The sequence below is a fragment of the Eucyclogobius newberryi genome, unplaced genomic scaffold (genome assembly GCF_026437365.1).
Source record: "Eucyclogobius newberryi isolate DKJ021-1_F unplaced genomic scaffold, fEucNew1.0.hap1 SCAF_22, whole genome shotgun sequence".
NCBI lineage: Eukaryota > Metazoa > Chordata > Actinopteri > Gobiiformes > Gobiidae > Eucyclogobius > Eucyclogobius newberryi.
In genome coordinates, this window is record NW_027315857.1 from 22,609,408 (window position 1) to 22,628,734 (window position 19,327).

Consider the following 19,327-nt stretch of genomic DNA (forward strand, 5'->3'; position numbering starts at 1 on the left):
CAGAGTAAGACCCCAGAACCTTCTCATGTGCAGTTCAGAGTTCCTATAACCATGAGAGAGAGAGAGTGGAGGAGAAACAGTGACACTTTTACTAAACATGAATGTAATTTATATCAAACTTTCATTATTGTTGTGTATTTTATGTTAATTTAGGCATTTATAGTAAAAGTGCATGTGTTTTATTTGATCAGTTTATAATCTCTGGAGGCTGTGGGGGGCGTGAACAATCCCCTAAAGGGATCGCAGCAGAAACAGTTTGAGAAGCTCTGGTGGATGGACTGGATGGTTAGAACCTTCTGCCGTTTATTCTGTGACTGAGCTGATGTTTCCAGGTCCAGACAGAGCCACCTGTCCTTAAAGAGTGACCGCTCCAGACGTGAACCTCCAGAGTTTAAAGAACCAGGACCAGATTCAGATTAAGTCCGTCAAGAACCTTCTCCATATCCTGTTTCTTTAAAGACGTTTTTCTCAGAGGATTTGTCATTCTGCTCCTGTCGCTCCCGTCGTTCCCGTCGCTCCCGTCGGGGGTTTGTTCGCTCTGATGTTCTGCAGTGGACAGAGTGTAATGTTGTATCTTTGGTTTGTTTGTCCCACAGAGAGGAGAGCGCAGAGGGCCCCAGAGGAGACTGTGACCTGGACTCTGTTTTCAAGGTTTGTACCAAAAGCGTCACATGGTCAGAAACATTTCGAGGAGATCCCACCTGCAGAGTGGATCCCAGGGCCTGACCTGCTCCTCTGTGTTCTCTGTGTTTCAGCGTCTGGAGGAGCAGCTCCTGGATTATGTCAAACAGCAGTTGCAGAGGCTCCACAGGCTCCTGGCCTCAGATTACCCAGAATGCTCTGGGAGTGAGGAGGAGGAGCCGAGCAGAGAGGCGGTTCTGAACATCACCCTGGACTTCCTGAGGAGGATGGACCAGGAGCAGCTGGTCCAGCGTCTGCAGAACAGTAAAGCCACGTTTACACTGATGCTAACTTATATATGGAGCCTTAGCAACACAAAGCTAGCAAAGCACGTTAGCAACACAAAGCTAGCAAAGCACGTTAGCAACAGCTATTTCCTGTTTATCGCCGTACGGCGCTTGCTTTGTCAAGAGCCAAAATATGGTATTTCCAGGTGCGTCTAACATTAGCATTAGCATTACCATGACATAAAGAGAGGTACAGACGCGGCGTAGAGGCTTTGCACAGAAGTCAAACTCTACATTTTGGGGGTTGAGTACCCACCTACTGAGAGTGGCTTTTGCACTTGGCTTTCAGCTCATTTGCTGTTTCGAGCCCTGTAAACGTCTTTTAAAATGTATGATTCAGGTTTTAGATTAGATTTTTTTATTTGTTATATTTGTGTAACGTCTGCTGCTCAGCGCCTTGAGCATGGAGACGCACTCCGCCATGAAACAAACACTCTAAACAGGTCTGAGGGGCCGGGGCCAGTCCAAATGTGGCTTAAGAACTCTGTGAAGGTGTGAGGGTCTTGGGTCCAGCTACAACAGAGTGTGGCAGCCCCTCATAGTTAAAGCTCCTTTAAAGTGGAGCTAACCTAAATCAAACACTATTCTAGTCCCTGTGGTGTTTGAAGTGTATAAAATCCCTCAGAGCGTGGACTTCACTCACCTGAAGCAGCACGTGTCGTGAGACAAACTAGCTTTAGATGTTAGGTATTAGGCAGCCGAACAGTCCACCAGAGGCATCAGGACCCTCTGTGTGTTGGACAGTCAGGTGACCAGAGGGGCGGAGCTCCACCATTCTTCTGTTGTAATACGAATATGAAAACTATTGTCCACAGATGTGGACATTTACCTTTGGTTTCACCAAAACAATTAGAAATATACACGATTTACATGTCACACTCAACATTTCATAATGCAACGTATAAATTATGATTTGTTACATAAAAGAATGCACCACAAGTAATAACTTGTCGGTGTTATTCCTCATTCATCCTGGAGTGTTCCATTGTAGAAAAAGATTCAGTTGTAGTCATCGGGCCTGTTGTTTTTGTTGAAAAAACGAGACGTTTCGCCTGTCTTCTGTGCACTGCAGTGGATAGAATATTCTGTCCAATGCAGTGAAGAAAAGTGTGAAGAGCGTTACATAGTGAGACTAAACAGCCACTTCACAAGAGGCTTTATCAGCACAGAAGACACTGGAGTTCAGGACCACAGAGCGCCGTGCATCTTCATCTTAAAGACACAAACCACTCTATCAAAGACATTGAGGAGAAGATTATGAGCAGGAGAAAAGATGGTTTGAAAGAGTTAAAGAGACAATCTTTGTTATAAAGAAAGACCATCAATAAATAGGAACGAGGGTTTAAGATTCAACCTTCCTGTTTTATAATATATAATGGAATCTTGAATCCCTGGAGAGGTCGACGCCCAGAGCATTCAGATGCTGATCAGGTCCTCAAGGAAGAGAAAGAGAGTGAGCCAGGGACAATAGGAGGCTGATAGTCCATTAAAGGACTGATAGTAAACAAAGAGGCTTGTTTGAGAGAAAACAAAGAGGTTTGGTTTCTGTTGAAACCAATAACACCTTTCCATTAGGAGGTCCCGCCCAGTGGGCAGGACCTACCCAGAGTAGGATAAATATATCTTTGGAACGATTAGACAAAAAGTCTCTGACCCATTTGATAATGCCTCCATTAACATTGAGGTCCATGAGCCTGTTCAGTAAAATATGTACACACATAGAACTGAAAGCTGATGTAAAGTCCACAAAGAAGATTCTAGCATAATGGTCAGGGGCCTGAAGGTGCTTTGCTAAGGTGTTATATAGAGTGATAGCTGCATCTTCTGTACTTCTGACTTTCATATGCAAACTGTTAGATGTCTAAACAGTTGGATATAGACGACATGATGTTTTTACTCGCAGTTTGCTCCATACTCTTACATAAAATGAAGGTAAGTGCTATTGGGTGAAAATCATTCAGTTCAGATGCTCCAGGTTTTTTAGGTACAGGAACAAGGAAGATGTGCTGCTAAAGCACAAATCTAAACACCTTTTTACTGACTGAACTAGTCTATTGTAAGCATATGTATTACTTAAATTATACTTGCATATCAGCATTCAATTTAATTTCATTAGCTACAGCTCCTATTGGCTGAAAACGACTGATCAGAAAAGATTATCTGGATTCAAATGTTTCTGCTGTTTCAAAGTGTGCGTGTTACAACTGCGAGGGTAAAAGAAGTAACAAAACCAAGATGTTCAATGGTGAAATAAAGTTTGTTCAATAAACAGGAACGCAAAGGTAAATGAACAAACACAAACATGACTAAGAAAACAAGTTAAGTGTCTCTAAAAGGTACGAGTCACACAGGACAAACAAAACAAAGGCCCATGAACAGAATCAAAGTGACAACTTAAAAGGAGACATATAACAAACGAACAAATGTCTCAAAACAGAAAGTCAGGCGCTACCACCACAGCCCTGATGAACGAGAAGACAAATGGCCTTGTGCAGCTGCAACACGTGTCCTTAAATACTGGGAGTGGCTGCAGGTGAAGAAACAGGAAACAGGAAGTAGAAACAGGAAACCAACATGTCCCTCGTTACAGCCGTGTTGGGAAGGGAACATTACAGTCAAACACACAACAGGGAGGACGGGGGCCGTAATAGGCAGTTTAATTTCAGAAAATCTCCAGAGCTCTCTCTGCTCTAACTGAACCTAGTGTGTCCAGTTACACGTCTGATGCAGATTTCTCTTTTTACAGGTCTGTGTTCTAAGGTTAAGAGAGAAGTGAAGACTTGTCTGGTACAGAAGTTCAGCCGTGTGTGTGAGGGCATCGCTAAAGAAGGAAACTCCTCTGAACTGAAGCAGATCTTCACAGAGCTGTACATCACAGAGGGAGAGGTCACAGAGCAACATGAGATCAGACACATCGAGACCAGGAAACCGCCCTCTCCAGAGACCGCCATCAAGTGTGAAGACATGTTTAAACTCCCAATCAGAGAAGAACCAATGAGAGAACAGACAAAGGGACCAATCAGAGTCGTGCTGACGAAGGGCGTGGCCGGCGTGGGGAAAACAGTGCTGACTCAGAAGTTCAGTCTGGACTGGGCTGAAGGTAGGACCAACCAGGAGCTCCAGCTGCTGTTCCCGTTCTCTTTCAGAGAGCTCAATGTGCTCAGAGACACACAGTTCAGCCTGGTGGAGCTGCTGCACCACTTCTTCAGTCCATCCAACGCTCTCTGCAGCTTCCAACAGCTCCAGGTGCTCTTCATCTTTGACGGTCTGGACGAGTGCAGACTTCCTCTGGACTTCAGCCAAACCCGGGTCCTGAGCGACCCCACACAGTCCGTCTCAGTGGACGTGCTGCTGGTGAACCTCATCAGGGGGAGCCTGCTTCCCTCCGCTCACCTCTGGATAACCACGCGCCCCGCAGCGGCCAATCAGATCCCTGCTGAGTGCATCTCCATGGTGACAGAGGTGCAAGGGTTCGCCGACCCGCAGAAGGAGGAGTACTTCAGGAAGAGGTTCAGAGACGAGCGGCAGGTCACACTTGTTCTCTCCCACATCAAGAGCATCCACAGCCTCCACATAATGTGCCACATCCCGGTCTTCTGCTGGATCCTCTCCACAGTTATACAGAAGCTTCTGGAACAAACAGAGGAACCAGAGCTGCCTCGGACTCTCACACAGATGTACGTCCACTTCCTTGTGGTGCAGGCCAAAGTAAAGAACATCAAGTATCACCAAGGATCAGGGACAGACCTTCACTGGACTCCAGAGACCAGGGAGATGGTGCAGTCTCTGGGAAAAGTGGCCTTTGAGCAGCTGCAGAAAGGAAACCTGATCTTCTACGAGAGTGACCTGAGCGAGTGTGGGCTGGACGCTGCAGTGGCCTCAGTGTACTCCGGAGTGTTCACACAGGTCTTTAGAGAGGAGCCAGGCCTGTACCAGGACAAGGTCTACTGCTACATCCATCTGAGTGTGCAGGAGTTTCTGGCTGCTCTTCACGTCCATCAGACCTTCTTCAGCTCTGGAGAGAACCTGCTGTCACCATCAAACTCCTCTGAAAAAACCTTCTACAGCTCTGCTGTGGACCAGGCCTTACAAAGTCCAAACGGACACCTGGACCTGTTCCTGCGCTTCTTCCTGGGCCTGTCTCTGCCGACCAATCAGAGGCTGCTGCAGGGTCTGCTGACTCACACAGGAAGTGGCTCTCAGACCATTCAGAGGTGGCTGCAGGGTCTGCTGACTAACACAGGAAGTGGCTCTCAGACCAATCAAGAGACAGTAAAATACATCAAACAGAAGCTCAATGATGAGGGTCTGTCTACAGAGAGAAACCTGAACCTGTTCCACTGTCTGAACGAGCTGAACGACCGCAGTCTGGTGCAGGACATCCAAAACACCCTGAGAGAAGGACGCCTGAAGGCAGATAAACTGTCTCCTGCTCAGTGGTCAGCTTTGGCCTTTCTCTTATTGTCCACAGACTCAGACATGGAGGAGTTTGACCTGAGGAAATACTGTCGCTCAGAGAAGGCTCTGCTGAATCTGCTGCCGGTCGTCAAGGCCTCCACCAAAGCCATGTGAGTACAAACTACACTGTGGCAGAGTGGTTCGCACTCTCGATTCAAAGTGTACCCTAAATCCAAATAGCAGAACATTCCAGGGTGATGTGTTCAATAAGAGCAGCTAAAATGTGAAAACACTGGTACAAAAACATGTTCTCAACTACACACAGACGTACATAAGATTCTCATGAGCTTTGGTCCACTTCCTCCAGCGGCGTCACAGAGGCACAGATCAGATCGGCCAAACGGACCTCACAGTTAACACTTTGTTCACGATCAGGTGTGAGTGCGCTCTAATATCCCTCTCTGTCCTCAGTCTGTCCGGCTGTAACCTGACAAACAGCATATGTGGTCCTCTGGCCTCAGTCCTCAGCTCCTCCAGTCTCACACACCTCGACCTGAGTCAAAATGACCTCCGGGACTCAGGAGTGGAGCTGCTGTGTGATGGACTGAAGAGCGCCCCCTGCAGACTGGAGACGCTCAGGTTAGATCAGCTACACTTTCAGCTCTTTCAGTGTTTTTTTTTTTTTGTTAGTCTATTTACATTTCTATTCTATTCATCTGAATAACTTTCATTTAAAGTTATTTTTAGTTACGAAGTTTGTGTACTACTGCAATAGTATTTTTTACTATTTCGGGTCATAATAAATAACAGTTTATTTTCCCCAGATTGAGTACTTGTGGCCTGTCCTCTCTCAGCTGTGGTCCTCTGGCCTCAGTCCTCAGCTCCTCCAGTCTCACACACCTTGACCTCGGTCAAAATGACCTCCAGGACTCAGGAGTGGAGCTGCTGTGTGATGGACTGAAGAGCGCCCCCTGCAGACTGGAGACTCTCAGGTGAGACACTCCCATCATGCACTCTGCCCTTTGTGTCCACATGTGTGTAAGGCTGTGTGTCTTTAGGCTGTCTGGATGTCTGGTCTCAGAAAGGGGCGGGGCTGATCTGGCCTCAGCTCTAAGCTCCACCCACTGCCATCTAAGAGAGTTAGACCTGAGCTACAACCATCCAGGACCCTCAGCAGAGAGACTGACCGCACTACGGGACGATCCACACTGCCCCCTACAGTCTGTCAGGTGAGACCACTGCCTCCTACAGTCTGTCAGGTGGAACCACACTGCCCCCTACAGTCTGTCAGGTGAGACCACACTGCCCCCTACAGTCTGTCAGGTGGAACCACACTGCCCCCTACAGTCTGTCAGGTGAAACCACACTGCCCCCTACAGTCTGTCAGGTGAAACCACACTGCCCCCTACAGTCTGTCAGGTGAGACCACACTGCCCCCTACAGTCTGTCAGGTGTGGGTCCTGGTTCAGGGGTTGGTCCAGGTTCTGGTCTAAACTAGACTTGTGTTTTCCAGGTTGGATCCTTCTGGAAAGCGCTGGATGGTTCCAGGTCCTAGAAAATGTGAGTAGTATTTTATTTGGTACAACTTCACATGTAGAAGACTTACAAATGTAGATCTGATGTTTTTATTTCAACTTATCGACACATTTAGAAGTTTGACAAGCAGCAACTTCCACAAACATCAGACTGAAACTGTTTCACTGGAGGAACTGTCCAACTTTACATTTGAACTAGGGCGATCTTTACATTAATCTTTATTCTCCTAATCTTACAGGTAAATATAATATCTTATTATTATAAGACAGATTTATGATTGTGTCTTCTTTATCCTGAGCTTTCGCCCTCGTACTCGCTTGTCGTAATGAATTGGACTTGGAAACATATTGTCCTGCTCCGACGCCTCGGCCGCCGCTCACACTTTGCCGTCTGTTTGTGCCACAGTTTGTGGCATCTGTAGTCAAGGGGTAAAAGCAAAAGAAGTCAGAAGTGAAGTCAGAATCAGAATTAGAATCAGAAAAGGTTTATTGTCAATGGACATAATTCATAAAATAGGAACTTGCTTTGGTGATTCGGTGCAACATCAAACGATGAACAATGATAAAACAACATGTATAACATGAAAAAGCCCCTGAAGGCTTGGGCCCTGGACACGGCAGACGGGACAAACGATGTCTTAAAAGGTTGTGTTCTTGGTGGCAGTGAGAGGAGGCTGTTGCTGCGGTTACTCCTGAGCCCACATTGTTGAGTTACTCCTGATGCCCTGGTCCTCCTCCACCACAGCTCCCACAGACTCCACCCTTTCCCCCGTCACACAGACACATGTATGTTTGACTATGGGATCAGAACCTGTGACTAGATGGGCTCCATACAAGTGCATATGGTCCTCACGTGGTCCACACGCAGCGGTCACTGCTAATGTTAAGGCTGAAGTCCAGAGCAGCAGAAACACTGAGGAGCTGTGAGTACAATGTGCCTGGGCACCATCGGCTCAGCTCTGCAGACGTCACATGATCTATGCTCTTTTTCTCTTCCAAAGTACACGTTTATTACTGTTTATTGTGTTTTTATGCAAATTAAAGCTGAAAATAAAGAAGAAATAAAAAAATACGAGTCACTATTGAATAAGGCTGATTTCACCACTAGATGGCGCACTCAGAGGACATGTCATGTATTAATGTAAGAAATGTCTTTGACTTGTTTTTGTTCATCCTTTCTACAAATAATAATGGATTCATATTACAAAGAGATATTGACGTGTCTCTTCAATCATTATTTAATATGAACGTAAGACACAGACATCAGACACAAATAAACTCTGATATGTTTATGTCTGAGACACAATTAGGCTCCGTTTTACATATTAACTGTTACTCAAGATATATCAATATATCATTTAATATCAGTGTCGGCCGTGGGTCTGGGTCTTGGGCCTGAGTGAGGTCATACACAGTCCCATCCGAATGAATCCACCTCTTATTACATCATTATGATGCCATGGCTCTAGACACTATACATTTAGAAAGAAACGCAGTTCAACCAGGTGTTGCCTCACCTTGTCCTGTCGGTGTCCGCGTGTTCTCCGCGCCGCTCTCCACGCTGGTGTCCGCGGTTCTCTGCGTGGTTCCCCGCCCATTCTCTGCGCCGATGTCCGCGCGTTCTTCGTGCCGTTCTCCGTGCAATCTCCACGCCGGTATCCGCGCGTTCTCCACGCTGTTCTCCACGCCGGTGTCTGCCCGTTGTCCGCTCATTTTCCGCGCCGTTCTTTGAAACTTTGAAAGTGGGAACAAACCCGCCTTTAACAGGCTTTGCGGCGTCGGTGTCGGACGACCTCTTCTTACAATGTCTAACTTTTCTTGAAAAGTTCGTCTTGAGAAAGTCGTTATAATTATATCCACGACCAAATCGATATCTTTTCCTCCTTCCACGATTGTGGGTTGAAAAAACAGCTTAGTAATACAGGATTAATGTGTCTGTCAAATCCAGTTTCTGATGTTCCGCATAGCCCCGCCCATAAGACCTGCTTCTCAATATGTGTGATCCAATCAAAAGACGTGCAGGTGCTGCACCTGCTGCACCTGCTGCTCCTGAGCAACAGCAGCAGACGCACAAGAGACAACTCTGAAGCTGATTGGTCGACACATCCTTTTCATTTCCATTCACTTTAAGCTACAAGCACCAGCTCTGAGTCTGAAGGTCAGAGGTCAGATGAAGGCCTCGGCAGATTTTAGACCTGGCAACACATGAGGCTGAATATGATTGGATCAAAGATCTAACATAAAGACTCCAAATCTGAACCTGGGGCAGAAGCAACAAGAGGAAAGCCACGAAATGAAGAGTAAAACTCTTACTCTGGGGAATAATGTAATCAATATTTATTACATTATTATTTATATATATATATATATATATATATATATATATATATATATATATATATATATATTTTTTTTTTTTTTTTTTTTTTTTTTTTTTAATTATATTCTGACTATGTTTAGGCTAGCAGAGAAGGCCTTGCTGGCCCTCACGACCCACCACTGTTTAATATGAATTAAAAGGTCCAAACAGCTTTAGGGCAGAATAAATAAATAGTGGGAAGAATCACACTAATATCCCTAATAACCCTTTGTAATAATTAAAGATGATCTGATCACTTTTCATTATAAATTATATTAATTCTCAGCCATATTCAGCAGTTTTGTTATTGAGACTCTAGTTCTAGTGAAAAATCACTACAAATCTATCGGAAGGTAATACATATAAATTATAAATGTTTTGGCAGATTTTTTCACATCAATTCTCATTTATAAACATGAACGTTGAAATGACTTGACATGATTGACATTTTCTTTTTAAATCTGTAGTTTTGCATGTGAGTTTGATCTTTTTGTCACATTCAGAGTTCCTGTGGTGACCACTGGGGGCAGTGTTTGACATAAATATAAATCTGATCCTAATCAATAAAGTTGTGTATTTTGATTGTTCTTATACACTCCATGTGTGTGAGAGACTTAAGAGGCAGTAGACGAGTCAAAGGAGTCAAAAATCACTTATTGGTGAAAGAAGAAGGCTAAAGTTCAACAATCTGGTGTCTCCACAACATAGTAAATGTCCTGTACTTTTACTTGATATAATCTTGTGTTTTTACAGCCGTGTGTCACGACCGGCTCGTCTCGCTCCGTGAGGCCTCGGGAAATGCGTGTGCCTTGGCGCTCCGGTCTAAAACAAGTCCAAAAACTAAAGTAAAAAGGGCCTAAAGAGTCTTTTAGTTGGAGCAAATATCCACACTGTGTCCACGGACATCTCCCCTGAACACCACGCCCACTTTTAAAGAAACTGTCAATCATGTCATTTCAACGTTCATGTTTATAAATGAGAATTGATGAGAACAAATCTGCCTTTGAATAAATGTGGATTTTGAGAGGCTCCAAAGCAGAATGTGGAACGTCTCAAAAACATCCACATTCACAGGTGAAGAAAGCACAGTTTAGGTCGTCCACCAATGATTTATTCACAAATATATAAATGCACATCTCATTTGACCTGCATCAATCCATCAATGTGTCTGTCACAGTGATTGTAACGCTCTGAAGCTGTGGACCACTTTAAAACACTATTTTGCAATATTCATATTTAAACTGTCGGCATGGAATTAAACTGGAGCCAAATTCAGCTTTGTGTTCTTCATGTTTTATAAAGGCACAAGATCAGACTAAACTAAGGGTCAAAAACATGAAATATAAGAAGATCAGATTGGTATCGGATCAGTATTGTAAAGAACAAACATTAAAGATCAGTATTGGATCTGGAGCCACACAAACTGAACGTCCCAGTTCAAAACACTGATGAGGTTTTGAGCCAAACTAAACATGTTGAAGCTGATCACACATGAGCTGAGCCTCCAACACCTCATTATCATTGATTTACCTTTGAGAAGAAACAGCACGTTCACACTTCATATTTACTCTCACTAACCTGTTTAAATCATCACATTTTAAATGTGACTTTGTGTTTCAGATCACTGTGAGCTCACTCTGGATCCAAACACGGCAAACAGAGACCTCCATCTGTCTGAGGACAAACGGACTGTGAGAGTCTCTGAGTCAGAACAAGTTCCAGATCATGAGGACAGATTCACACACTGGCGTCAGGTCCTGGCCTCCTCCGGCCTGAGGGGGCGCTGTTACTGGGAGGTGAAGTGCGAGGGGGACGTTGATGTAGCAGTGAGTTACAGAGGAATCAGACGGAGAGGAAAGAGTGAGGAGAGTGTGTTTGGACTCAATGATCAGTCCTGGACTCTGAGGATCCTGAGAGGAGAATATGATTTTATGCACAATGAGAAAGAAAGATATGAGTTTAGTTATCTAAAACGTTTGCTGTCAAATCAGTTTTTTCCATACACCTCCAGAGTGGGCGTGTTCCTGGACTCTGAGGCTGGAGCTCTGTCCTTCTATAAGGTCCTCTCTGGTGGAGAACTGTCCCACCTCCACACCTTCAGCTCCTCCTTCACTGAGCCTCTGTTTCCTGGGTTTGGACTGTGGAGGCCTTTCAGTTCAGTGTCTCTGGTGAAGCCGAGGACACAGCGCCCCCTGGAGGACTGACACTTCAGGTCCTGTTAGTCTGGTCTCACTCCAAACACATTTAGAAAAAACGTTTAACTTCAATGAGCATTTTATTATTCATATTTGTCGAGCTGCAACAAAGGTTATTTTAGTGTTTGACGAATCACAATTATTTCTGTTTTACATTGGAACGCTTCAAAAAGGAATGTCAAATCTGACTAAACTCTCATGGAGTCAGAAACTGTCACTCTTTCTCAAACATTTTTGCATTATTATTATTATTAGGCCCGAGCGCCACAAACTGGCGAGAGGCCTATTAGTTCCGTAAGGCCGTGCGCATGTAGTGCGCAGGAAATCGAGCGCGTAGCGCTCGCCCACATCCAAACACTCTGTTGGTATCCGCGCTGCAGAGACTCCATTTCCCATGTGCCCCTTGTGTTTGTCATGTGCTCCTGGTTGTTTCTGTGTCTCCGCCCCTCACCTGCTGTCTGTTACTTCCGCCCCTCACCTGCTGTCTGTTACTTCCTGGATTTCCCAGTCACCTCCCACCACACCTGCTGTCAGTCGTCTCGTTACCTTAATTAGTTTCTCCTGCCACTTGTTTGTTTCCCACCAATCACCTGCTTCTCTGTGTGTATTTAACTTCTGTCTCCCCTTTGTTCTGGGTCTGTTCGTCACTTCATGTCTGTCCTGCTTGTACTCCTGCCCTGTCCTGCGCCTGCCTTGTATTCTGTCTACCTGAGCAAGTTTGTACTCTTCAGTTCTGGCTTTTCGTTTTTTTGGACTTTAGGACATTTTGAACTTTTGTTAATAAATTCTAATTTGCCTTGATTTGGACTGCTTTTGGGTTTTTGCCACCGGGATCATAACACACTAACGCACTCCTCCCTCATGCACGCCCCGTGCATTCTAATTAATATTAGGAAAATGCAACATTACCGTTGTAAACGGGCGAAGTGCGCACTAAACTAGCGCTTTACATCAAAGCACTCATTTGCGCTAAGTAGCTCACGAATACGTTCCCCATCTCTTGCATGTTCCATGCATATAAGCATGTAATGCAAGAATTGAACATTATTACTGTATAGAGGGCCAAAAACAGTCAAAATTAACGAAAGTGACTAGAGACCCACCGAAAATGTATAGTTTATGAAATTTGAAAAATGGGAAACATTGTTTTCGCATCAGAATATTTTTCTTTCTTCTTCTCGGAACCAACCCCTCTATTTTTCACCCAGTGAACATTGACGAAAAGTCACGAAAATTTGCAAACCTCTAAAAATCGTGCCTCTCTACATTCTGGCTATTTCCTTTTTCTAAAATTAATAAAATTGGCGCGTCAGCGCCCCCAAATGTACCAAAAATGCATTGAGAGATAGGATATGACCCAAAAAAAATCTGATCGTAGAATCATGAAATTTGGCGCAGAGGTAGATGATGACAAGAGAAGTAAAAAATATTACGGCAACGCCGTCCACCCAACCAAATGTCGGCCATATTGGTTAAAAAATGGCTAAGCATGACTCGGGAGTTTTTCCAAACGTCTTACTTTTATGAACTCCTCCCAGGGCTTTGGCCCTAAAAAGCTGAAATTTGGTGACAATGGTACTGAGGAGTGGGACATCAAAAGTTATTCAAATTACATTGATACCTGTCACGGTCTCTGTGCGGCGAAGCCGCAAACTTTAGCTAGAATTTCAGAAATCTCCAAAAATTTAAAATTTCTGCCATTTGCGCAGATAAAGTCCGAATTGCGTCAAATTAGAATCAGTTGTTGAACTCTTTGCCCTAAACCTACTTGAAGTGAAATTTATTATTTTGGCACCACAGCGCCCCCTACAGATTTTATATGGAGGTTAAATGTTTAGTTTTGCGAAATTATATGAAATTTGACACACAACTCAATTTTGGCATACCCATCAAAAAAGTCAATGAGACCCATGTCATAATTGTTATGGCGTTGCCGTAGTGATGACCAAAACCTCCCATGTTATTCGAATGGGGAAATCACCAGAACATGTTTACACTTTAGACTTTCACAAACTCCTCCCAGGGCGTCAGCCCTATTAACCTGAAATTTGGTGAGACTCATCTTCAGGGGTGGACCATCAAAAGGTATCCACATTTTTATTCAAAAAGTCACGGTCTCTGTGCGGCAAAGCCGCACATTTTGCCAAGAATTCAAAATAAAATTGCTTTTTGATGGTAAAACAAAGGGGAGAAGATGTGACAGCGTCACAGATTCAGCAGTAGGCGTAATAAAAGGACCATCGGGGCGCGTTAGCGCCCCCTCCTCTTGCGGCTTGGCAGCGTGGCGAGGGCCGATCATTGCCGCTTGCGGCTTTAATTATTATTATTGTTATCATCATCCCCCCACGGCCCCTGCATATCCTTGCCCCGCCCCTTCTCCTGCTCTTCTGCAGAACAGATCAAGGCACATAAAAAACACGGGCTGCAAACTATTGACTCTTTCTGTTCCATTTATTAATGTGATTCAGACATCTGCAAGAGGAGGTTGGTCTGTGATTTTGGTCTTCATCACCGACTTCACAAACTTCGCCAACCCCGCCAACACCATCGACATCACCAAACACAGAGACTTCACCAACTGCGACACACACAGTGCCATTCCAAACGCCATTATTATCATCAAAATCATCAATATCACCATGGTTGTATACGTCCAAGACGCGTAAAACGTCTCACCCCACTTCAACAACAGATACCACAAAGATATATAAATAGACACAGGCACCACCAACACCAGGATCATCACCACATTATCACGAAGAGGACTGTCCGGCGCCGTAGGTGCTGGTGCGGCAGACGCTTCTTCCTGTTGCTCGTTGTCCTGGAGATATGGCGGGAGCTGCGTGGCTCTCTGTGGGCGTTCCTCGACAGGTTCTCTCTCATGTGGCCTGGACATATTGACTGCAGCGGTGGCTCGGATCCAGCTCGATGGACCATAAATTGATGCGAGGACTGTAATAACGTGAAGATTTGGACACTGGTGTCGGGTCAGGACAGCGTTGTGTTCAGGCGAGTGAAGAGAATGAGCGACGGGTCAAGAGCTTTATTGGATCTCGCAGGTGCACACACAGTTTGAGTCTTCTCTGAACGGATCGATCGGATCTTCTTCGTCTCGTCTTCGTGCGGCGTGGTGATCTTCTTCTTTGGTGTTTTATGGCGGCTGGTAACCAAGGGTTACATTACCGCCAGATATTGTTGTTGTTGTTGTTGTTGTTTTATGGCGGTTGGCATCCAATTGTTGCATTACCGCCAGACTTTATTCCTCAGACTTTTCGTAGTCGTATTCTTTAGACTTTATCCCTTAAACTCCGTTCTTCTTCTTCTTCTTTGGCGTTTCAAAGCCCACGAGTTCAAAGCACATGAGATCCTCTTCTTCTTCTTCTTCTTCTTCTTCTTCTTCTTCTTCTTCTTCTTCTTCTTCTTCTTCTTCTTCTTCTTCTTCTTCTTCTTCTTCTTCTTCTTCTTCTTCTTCTTCTTCTTCTTCTTCTTCTTCTTCTTCTTCTTCTTCTTCTTCTTCTTCTTCTTCTTCTTCTTCTTCTTCTTCTTCTTCTTCTTCTTCTTCTTCTTCTTCTTCTTCTTCTTCTTCTTCTTCTTCTTCTTCTTCTTCTTCTTCTTCTTCTTCTTCTTCTTCTTCTTCTTCTTCTTCTTCTTCTTCTTCTTCTTCTTCTTCTTCTTCTTCTTCTTCTTCTTCTTCTTCTTCTTCTTCTTCTTCTTTTTCTTTTTCTTTTTCTTTTTCTTTTTCTTTTTCTTTTTCTTTTTCTTTTTCTTCTTTTTCTTTTTCTTTTTCTTTTTCTTTTTCTTCTTTTATGACTATGTAAAACTAATCAAGTTTGCGGACGACACATCCCTCATCACCATGACGACATCACCCTCATCGGGCTCATCTGGGACGGGGATGAGTCTGTCTACAGGAGGTGGAGCGGCTGGTGTCCTGGTGCAGCCGTAACAACCTGGAGTTCAATGCCCAGAAGACAGTGGAGATGATTGTGGACTTCAGGAAAGTCACAGCCCCCCTGTGTTGCATCGAATCACCAGGACAAGTTCCTATGTTTGTGAATTTTGTTCATTGACAATGACAATAAACCTTATTCTGGTTCTTCTTTGGTGTTTTATGGCTGCGCGTCTCAAACTTCAAATGACGAGAGCGGCGACACTTTGAGTCTTTAAAACAATAAAGAACTAAAGACAGACTGTGCCTTCTGAATACTCCTTGTTTATCTGTAAAAGAACAGTACAGCTGCTGCACAAAGAGCTAATTATGTCATTCAGTCCAAAACTCTGACCAAAATGAGCCCCAGTTTAAACTGAATCTGCCTCTGAACCCTTTGGAACACAAATGTCTGGACTCTTTGTGTCTCTTGAGCTGAGACTGATGATCCCAGAATGGAAATAAGAATGTTTTTTGAATGTCAAACAGCTCGATAGCAGATGATTCCTTTTATTAGAGGCTGGACACAAACAAAAATTTAAGAAAAAAAAGAAAGAAAAAAAAAGTCAGAGGTCTTTTAATACAATCTGTGAACAAATAGTTCCTTTTTTTTTTTTTGGTAACAGATCAAGAACTAGTTTCTTTAAAGAACTGCACTCTTCTTTATTTAGCCACGTCTCACTGACATTCAGATTCTTGCCACCAGGGGGAAGCATTTTTCCAGCATGGATCCATTACTGCAGACACAACCCCCGACCATTTCTATCCTCAGTCGCCCAATGAGCCTTCTCCGTCCTCCCTCTGCACTCCTCTGATTGGCTGAAGCTTTTCCCCCACTCCCTAACGTCTACACTGTGGCTCTTCTCCTCGCTTTGGACTGTTGTAGACCGTTTGTAGACTGTTTTTAGACCGTTTGTTGACCGTTTGTAGCTGACAATGGAGGCTCATTTACTTTATTTACACATTTTCCTGCTGTTCTTCCCGACAGTTTCAGCCGATGACTCAGGTGGGTGGAAAATATGATAAGACAATCCAAACAAGTGTCTGTGTTTGTAGGAATAATAAGACTGTTTGCTCGTGTTATTCATTTCTCCAACATATTTATCACGTACCGACTTGTAAATGCGAGTGAAAGACTTGCAGAAGCTGATGTATGAGGGCATTGCTGTTGTTGATCTCTTCTTCACGGACACCGATTGGTTGAACAGAGTCATGTGATTTCCAGAAAGTCTTGCCGTTTCACTTCAGGCACTGGGGTGGGTTTAGTGCTGAGTAATGGGAAAAACCTCCATTTGGAATTCGTTCTCATGGGATTTCAATGATCTCTTCAGTCTTTACAGAGCAGGTCGGAACACCCGGAGAGGACGTGGAGCTCGGGTGCTTGGTGCCAGAGGGGACGGTCGTGGTGTTGGAGTGGAAGCAGTCGAACAGATACCTCTTGTTCTACAGAGACGGCAAAAACGTGAAGCGGTACCGAGACGAGCGCTTCGCCGACCGAGTCCGGCTGCAGGACCCTCAGATGACGAGCGGGAATCTGGGCGTGATCCTTCAGAACGTGACGCCGGAGGACTCTGGCGACTACACCTGCAAGGTTTTAGTCCAGACGTCGGGAGGCGAGAGACGAGACTTCACGCGCATCGTTCAGCTGTCCGTGTCGGAGCCGGAAGGTAACGATCGTCCTGTCCCGAGTTCTGATCACTGCGTTCCTCTCGATAACCTTCTTCTGCTTCGGTCCACAGAGAAATCTCCAGTCTACCAGCCTCTGGAAGCTCAAAACAACGACGAAACGATGAGAGAAGACAACACGGTCAACGGAAAAATCGCCAAAAGTATTAGTCGTGCTGAAGCAGATGAAGACAACTTTAATTTTACAGCACTGGCGGTCGGTGTTGGTGTTGTAGCTTTAATCGTGTTCGTTGTTTTTGGAATTGTATTTAAAAAAAGAGAGCAACTCAAACCGTGGCTGCAGAAAAAAGAACCGAACCCGGACCTGTGCGAAAAGAACCCTCTTGAGCCTGAATGTTTGCCGTGACTCTCCCCTCCCGCAGCTTTCGCCGCTTCGCAGTGACAAAGTTCAACCTGTTTAAAACACGACCAGCCCCAGGTTCTGGTCCAGACCCAACGGCCGCTCCCGCCGAACTTTCCAACGGCGACGGAGGAGCGGCACAGGCCCAAACGATCGACGGGGAAGGGGGGGGGAAGCAAGACGCGAAGATGAGGCCACTAACGGCAGCGTGGCGTGCGCCGGTCGGACGATTCGCCGACGGCGTTCGCGGTCAAGGTGTGGGGCTGGACCCGGTTGAGTTGGACCAGCCCCAGATCCTGATCCGGAGCGGGTGTGAAGTGGGTAGCAAAGGTCCTCCTTGCTCGTTTGGGCGTGTCCGTGTGGAGTTTGTCTCGGTTTCTTTCCGGATTTTCAATAACTACGACAAACACTTAAAGTTCCCTCTGGGCCCAACCTCCTTAGATAACTGTTAATACACTGGAAGAACTAAAAAAGACAAAAGGAACACTCCTTTTTTTATATTTGATTTTGTTTTTTGAATGTGAACACTTTATACAATACAACATAAACCACACAAAACAGGACCGGAGAGAAAATAGACAAAATAAAATCAAACCGAGACGTCAAAATTAAAACTAAGTCACACAAACTCCAAAACAAACGCTCCAAATGAGTCCAAAGTCCATCAAATTTGTCAATCGTCATCAAAATCGATTTTAAGTTAAGTCCATGTTAAGGTCCACTATTAAACGTGCAAAATGCATAAGCTCCATTTTGCTCGTATCCAGGGTAAAAGACATTTCTTCGAGCAGAGATGTCTCCGTCGTCACGTGGATCGTCTCTGCTGTGACTGATAAAACTTATCGTGGTTCGACAGTTCCGCGTTCGATCAGATAAAGTCACATGTTCAACAACGTTTCCTGAAAACGCAGCGGACGTGATTAAGATCGCACGAAACATTTTGACTATTTCTTCCCCAGTTCGACCATTTAGTTGGCGTTTACGATGTCGGTTGTGGTTGGACAGGCGCGGGTGCCACGTCGAGGTGTTTCCGCAGCCGTTACCTAGCAACCACATCATAAACGAGGGCCGGAATCGTTTAAAATTGCACAACGGTTATGATTCTACGAAAAATACAACTTTTATTTTGTGAAATGATTGTTTAAAGCGTCAGTTGCGTTTAAATCGTCTCCGCGCTTCAGATGGACTGTCGCACCTTGATGACATCACAGCGGGATTCCATTTCAGCCCTACCTTTTCTCGTTTTGTGCTTTTATTTTGAAATTTTTACTTCAAAAACGGCAACTGGACTGATGTAAAACTACAATAGATATTGACCACAGGTTGTACCCCGGCAAACACAGTGTAAAAACGCGGCATGTTTGCACTTTACCGCTTTAAGTACGCTAGGTTGTTATGGTAACGAGCATTTCTCATATTTCTCTAATCAGCGCTGTCATCGTGTCTTAGGATTAACGAGATGCAACGTGAGTGTAATGTGATACGTAAATGCAGATGTTTGGAACCACGTGTATTTTTTATGTATTTTATGTATATTTTATGAAACACTGTAAATGTCTCTTTTGCTTCAGCAACAACGCACTTTAAATTTTTGTTTTGATTGTTTTACATAAAGAGCAACTTTGTGATGAAATTGTCTGATTTAAATCGCTTTTTGCTACAACTAGGGCTGCAACCAACGCTCACTTCGCTAATCGATTAGTCGAGCGATTATTCTTTCGATTAGTTTGTCGTTCAGAACGCAAAAGTCACGTTTTTGTTCTGGTAAATTTGACCCGGATGAAGCTGGAGTGAAGCCGTTTGAGGACGGAGCACATTGATGGTCATTTTCACCGACTCACGGCCCGATTTGGGTCGTGAAGCTTCTTTTCTCCGCTCGGGGGACGTTCTGGAACCTACAGACCAGTAAATGACCGTT

At 44.6% G+C, this 19,327-nt stretch overlaps 3 protein-coding genes across 4 annotated transcripts; all 3 read left to right on the forward strand.

Annotated features, from left to right (window-relative positions):
• The first annotated feature begins 850 nt into the window (after positions 1–850).
• Positions 851–6,781, forward strand: LOC140371459 (protein NLRC3-like). 2 transcript variants are annotated; one of them, XM_072458610.1, is made up of 5 exons: positions 851–945; positions 3,715–5,536; positions 5,838–6,005; positions 6,191–6,358; positions 6,425–6,777. In XM_072458610.1, exons 1-5 carry the CDS (start codon positions 909–911, stop codon positions 6,597–6,599), a joined length of 2,370 nt encoding a protein of 789 aa, XP_072314711.1. In that variant the 5' UTR covers positions 851–908; the 3' UTR covers positions 6,600–6,777. The 2 variants fall into 2 exon arrangements, with proteins under 2 accessions (XP_072314711.1, XP_072314712.1); XM_072458611.1 differs by lacking the exon at positions 6,191–6,358 and having other exon boundaries at positions 6,425–6,781.
• Positions 6,782–6,861: 80 nt separating this feature from the next.
• Positions 6,862–11,900, forward strand: LOC140371463 (stonustoxin subunit beta-like). The gene is made up of 2 exons (XM_072458616.1): positions 6,862–6,926; positions 10,881–11,900. The coding sequence occupies exons 1-2, from the start codon at positions 6,905–6,907 to the stop codon at positions 11,462–11,464; spliced, it is 606 nt and encodes a 201-aa protein (XP_072314717.1). The 5' UTR covers positions 6,862–6,904; the 3' UTR covers positions 11,465–11,900.
• A 4,347-nt stretch (positions 11,901–16,247) lies between these two features.
• LOC140371746 (ICOS ligand-like) lies at positions 16,248–19,042 on the forward strand. The gene is made up of 3 exons (XM_072458954.1): positions 16,248–16,389; positions 16,715–17,050; positions 17,123–19,042. The coding sequence occupies exons 1-3, from the start codon at positions 16,320–16,322 to the stop codon at positions 17,413–17,415; spliced, it is 699 nt and encodes a 232-aa protein (XP_072315055.1). The 5' UTR covers positions 16,248–16,319; the 3' UTR covers positions 17,416–19,042.
• The last annotated feature ends 285 nt before the right edge of the window (positions 19,043–19,327 follow it).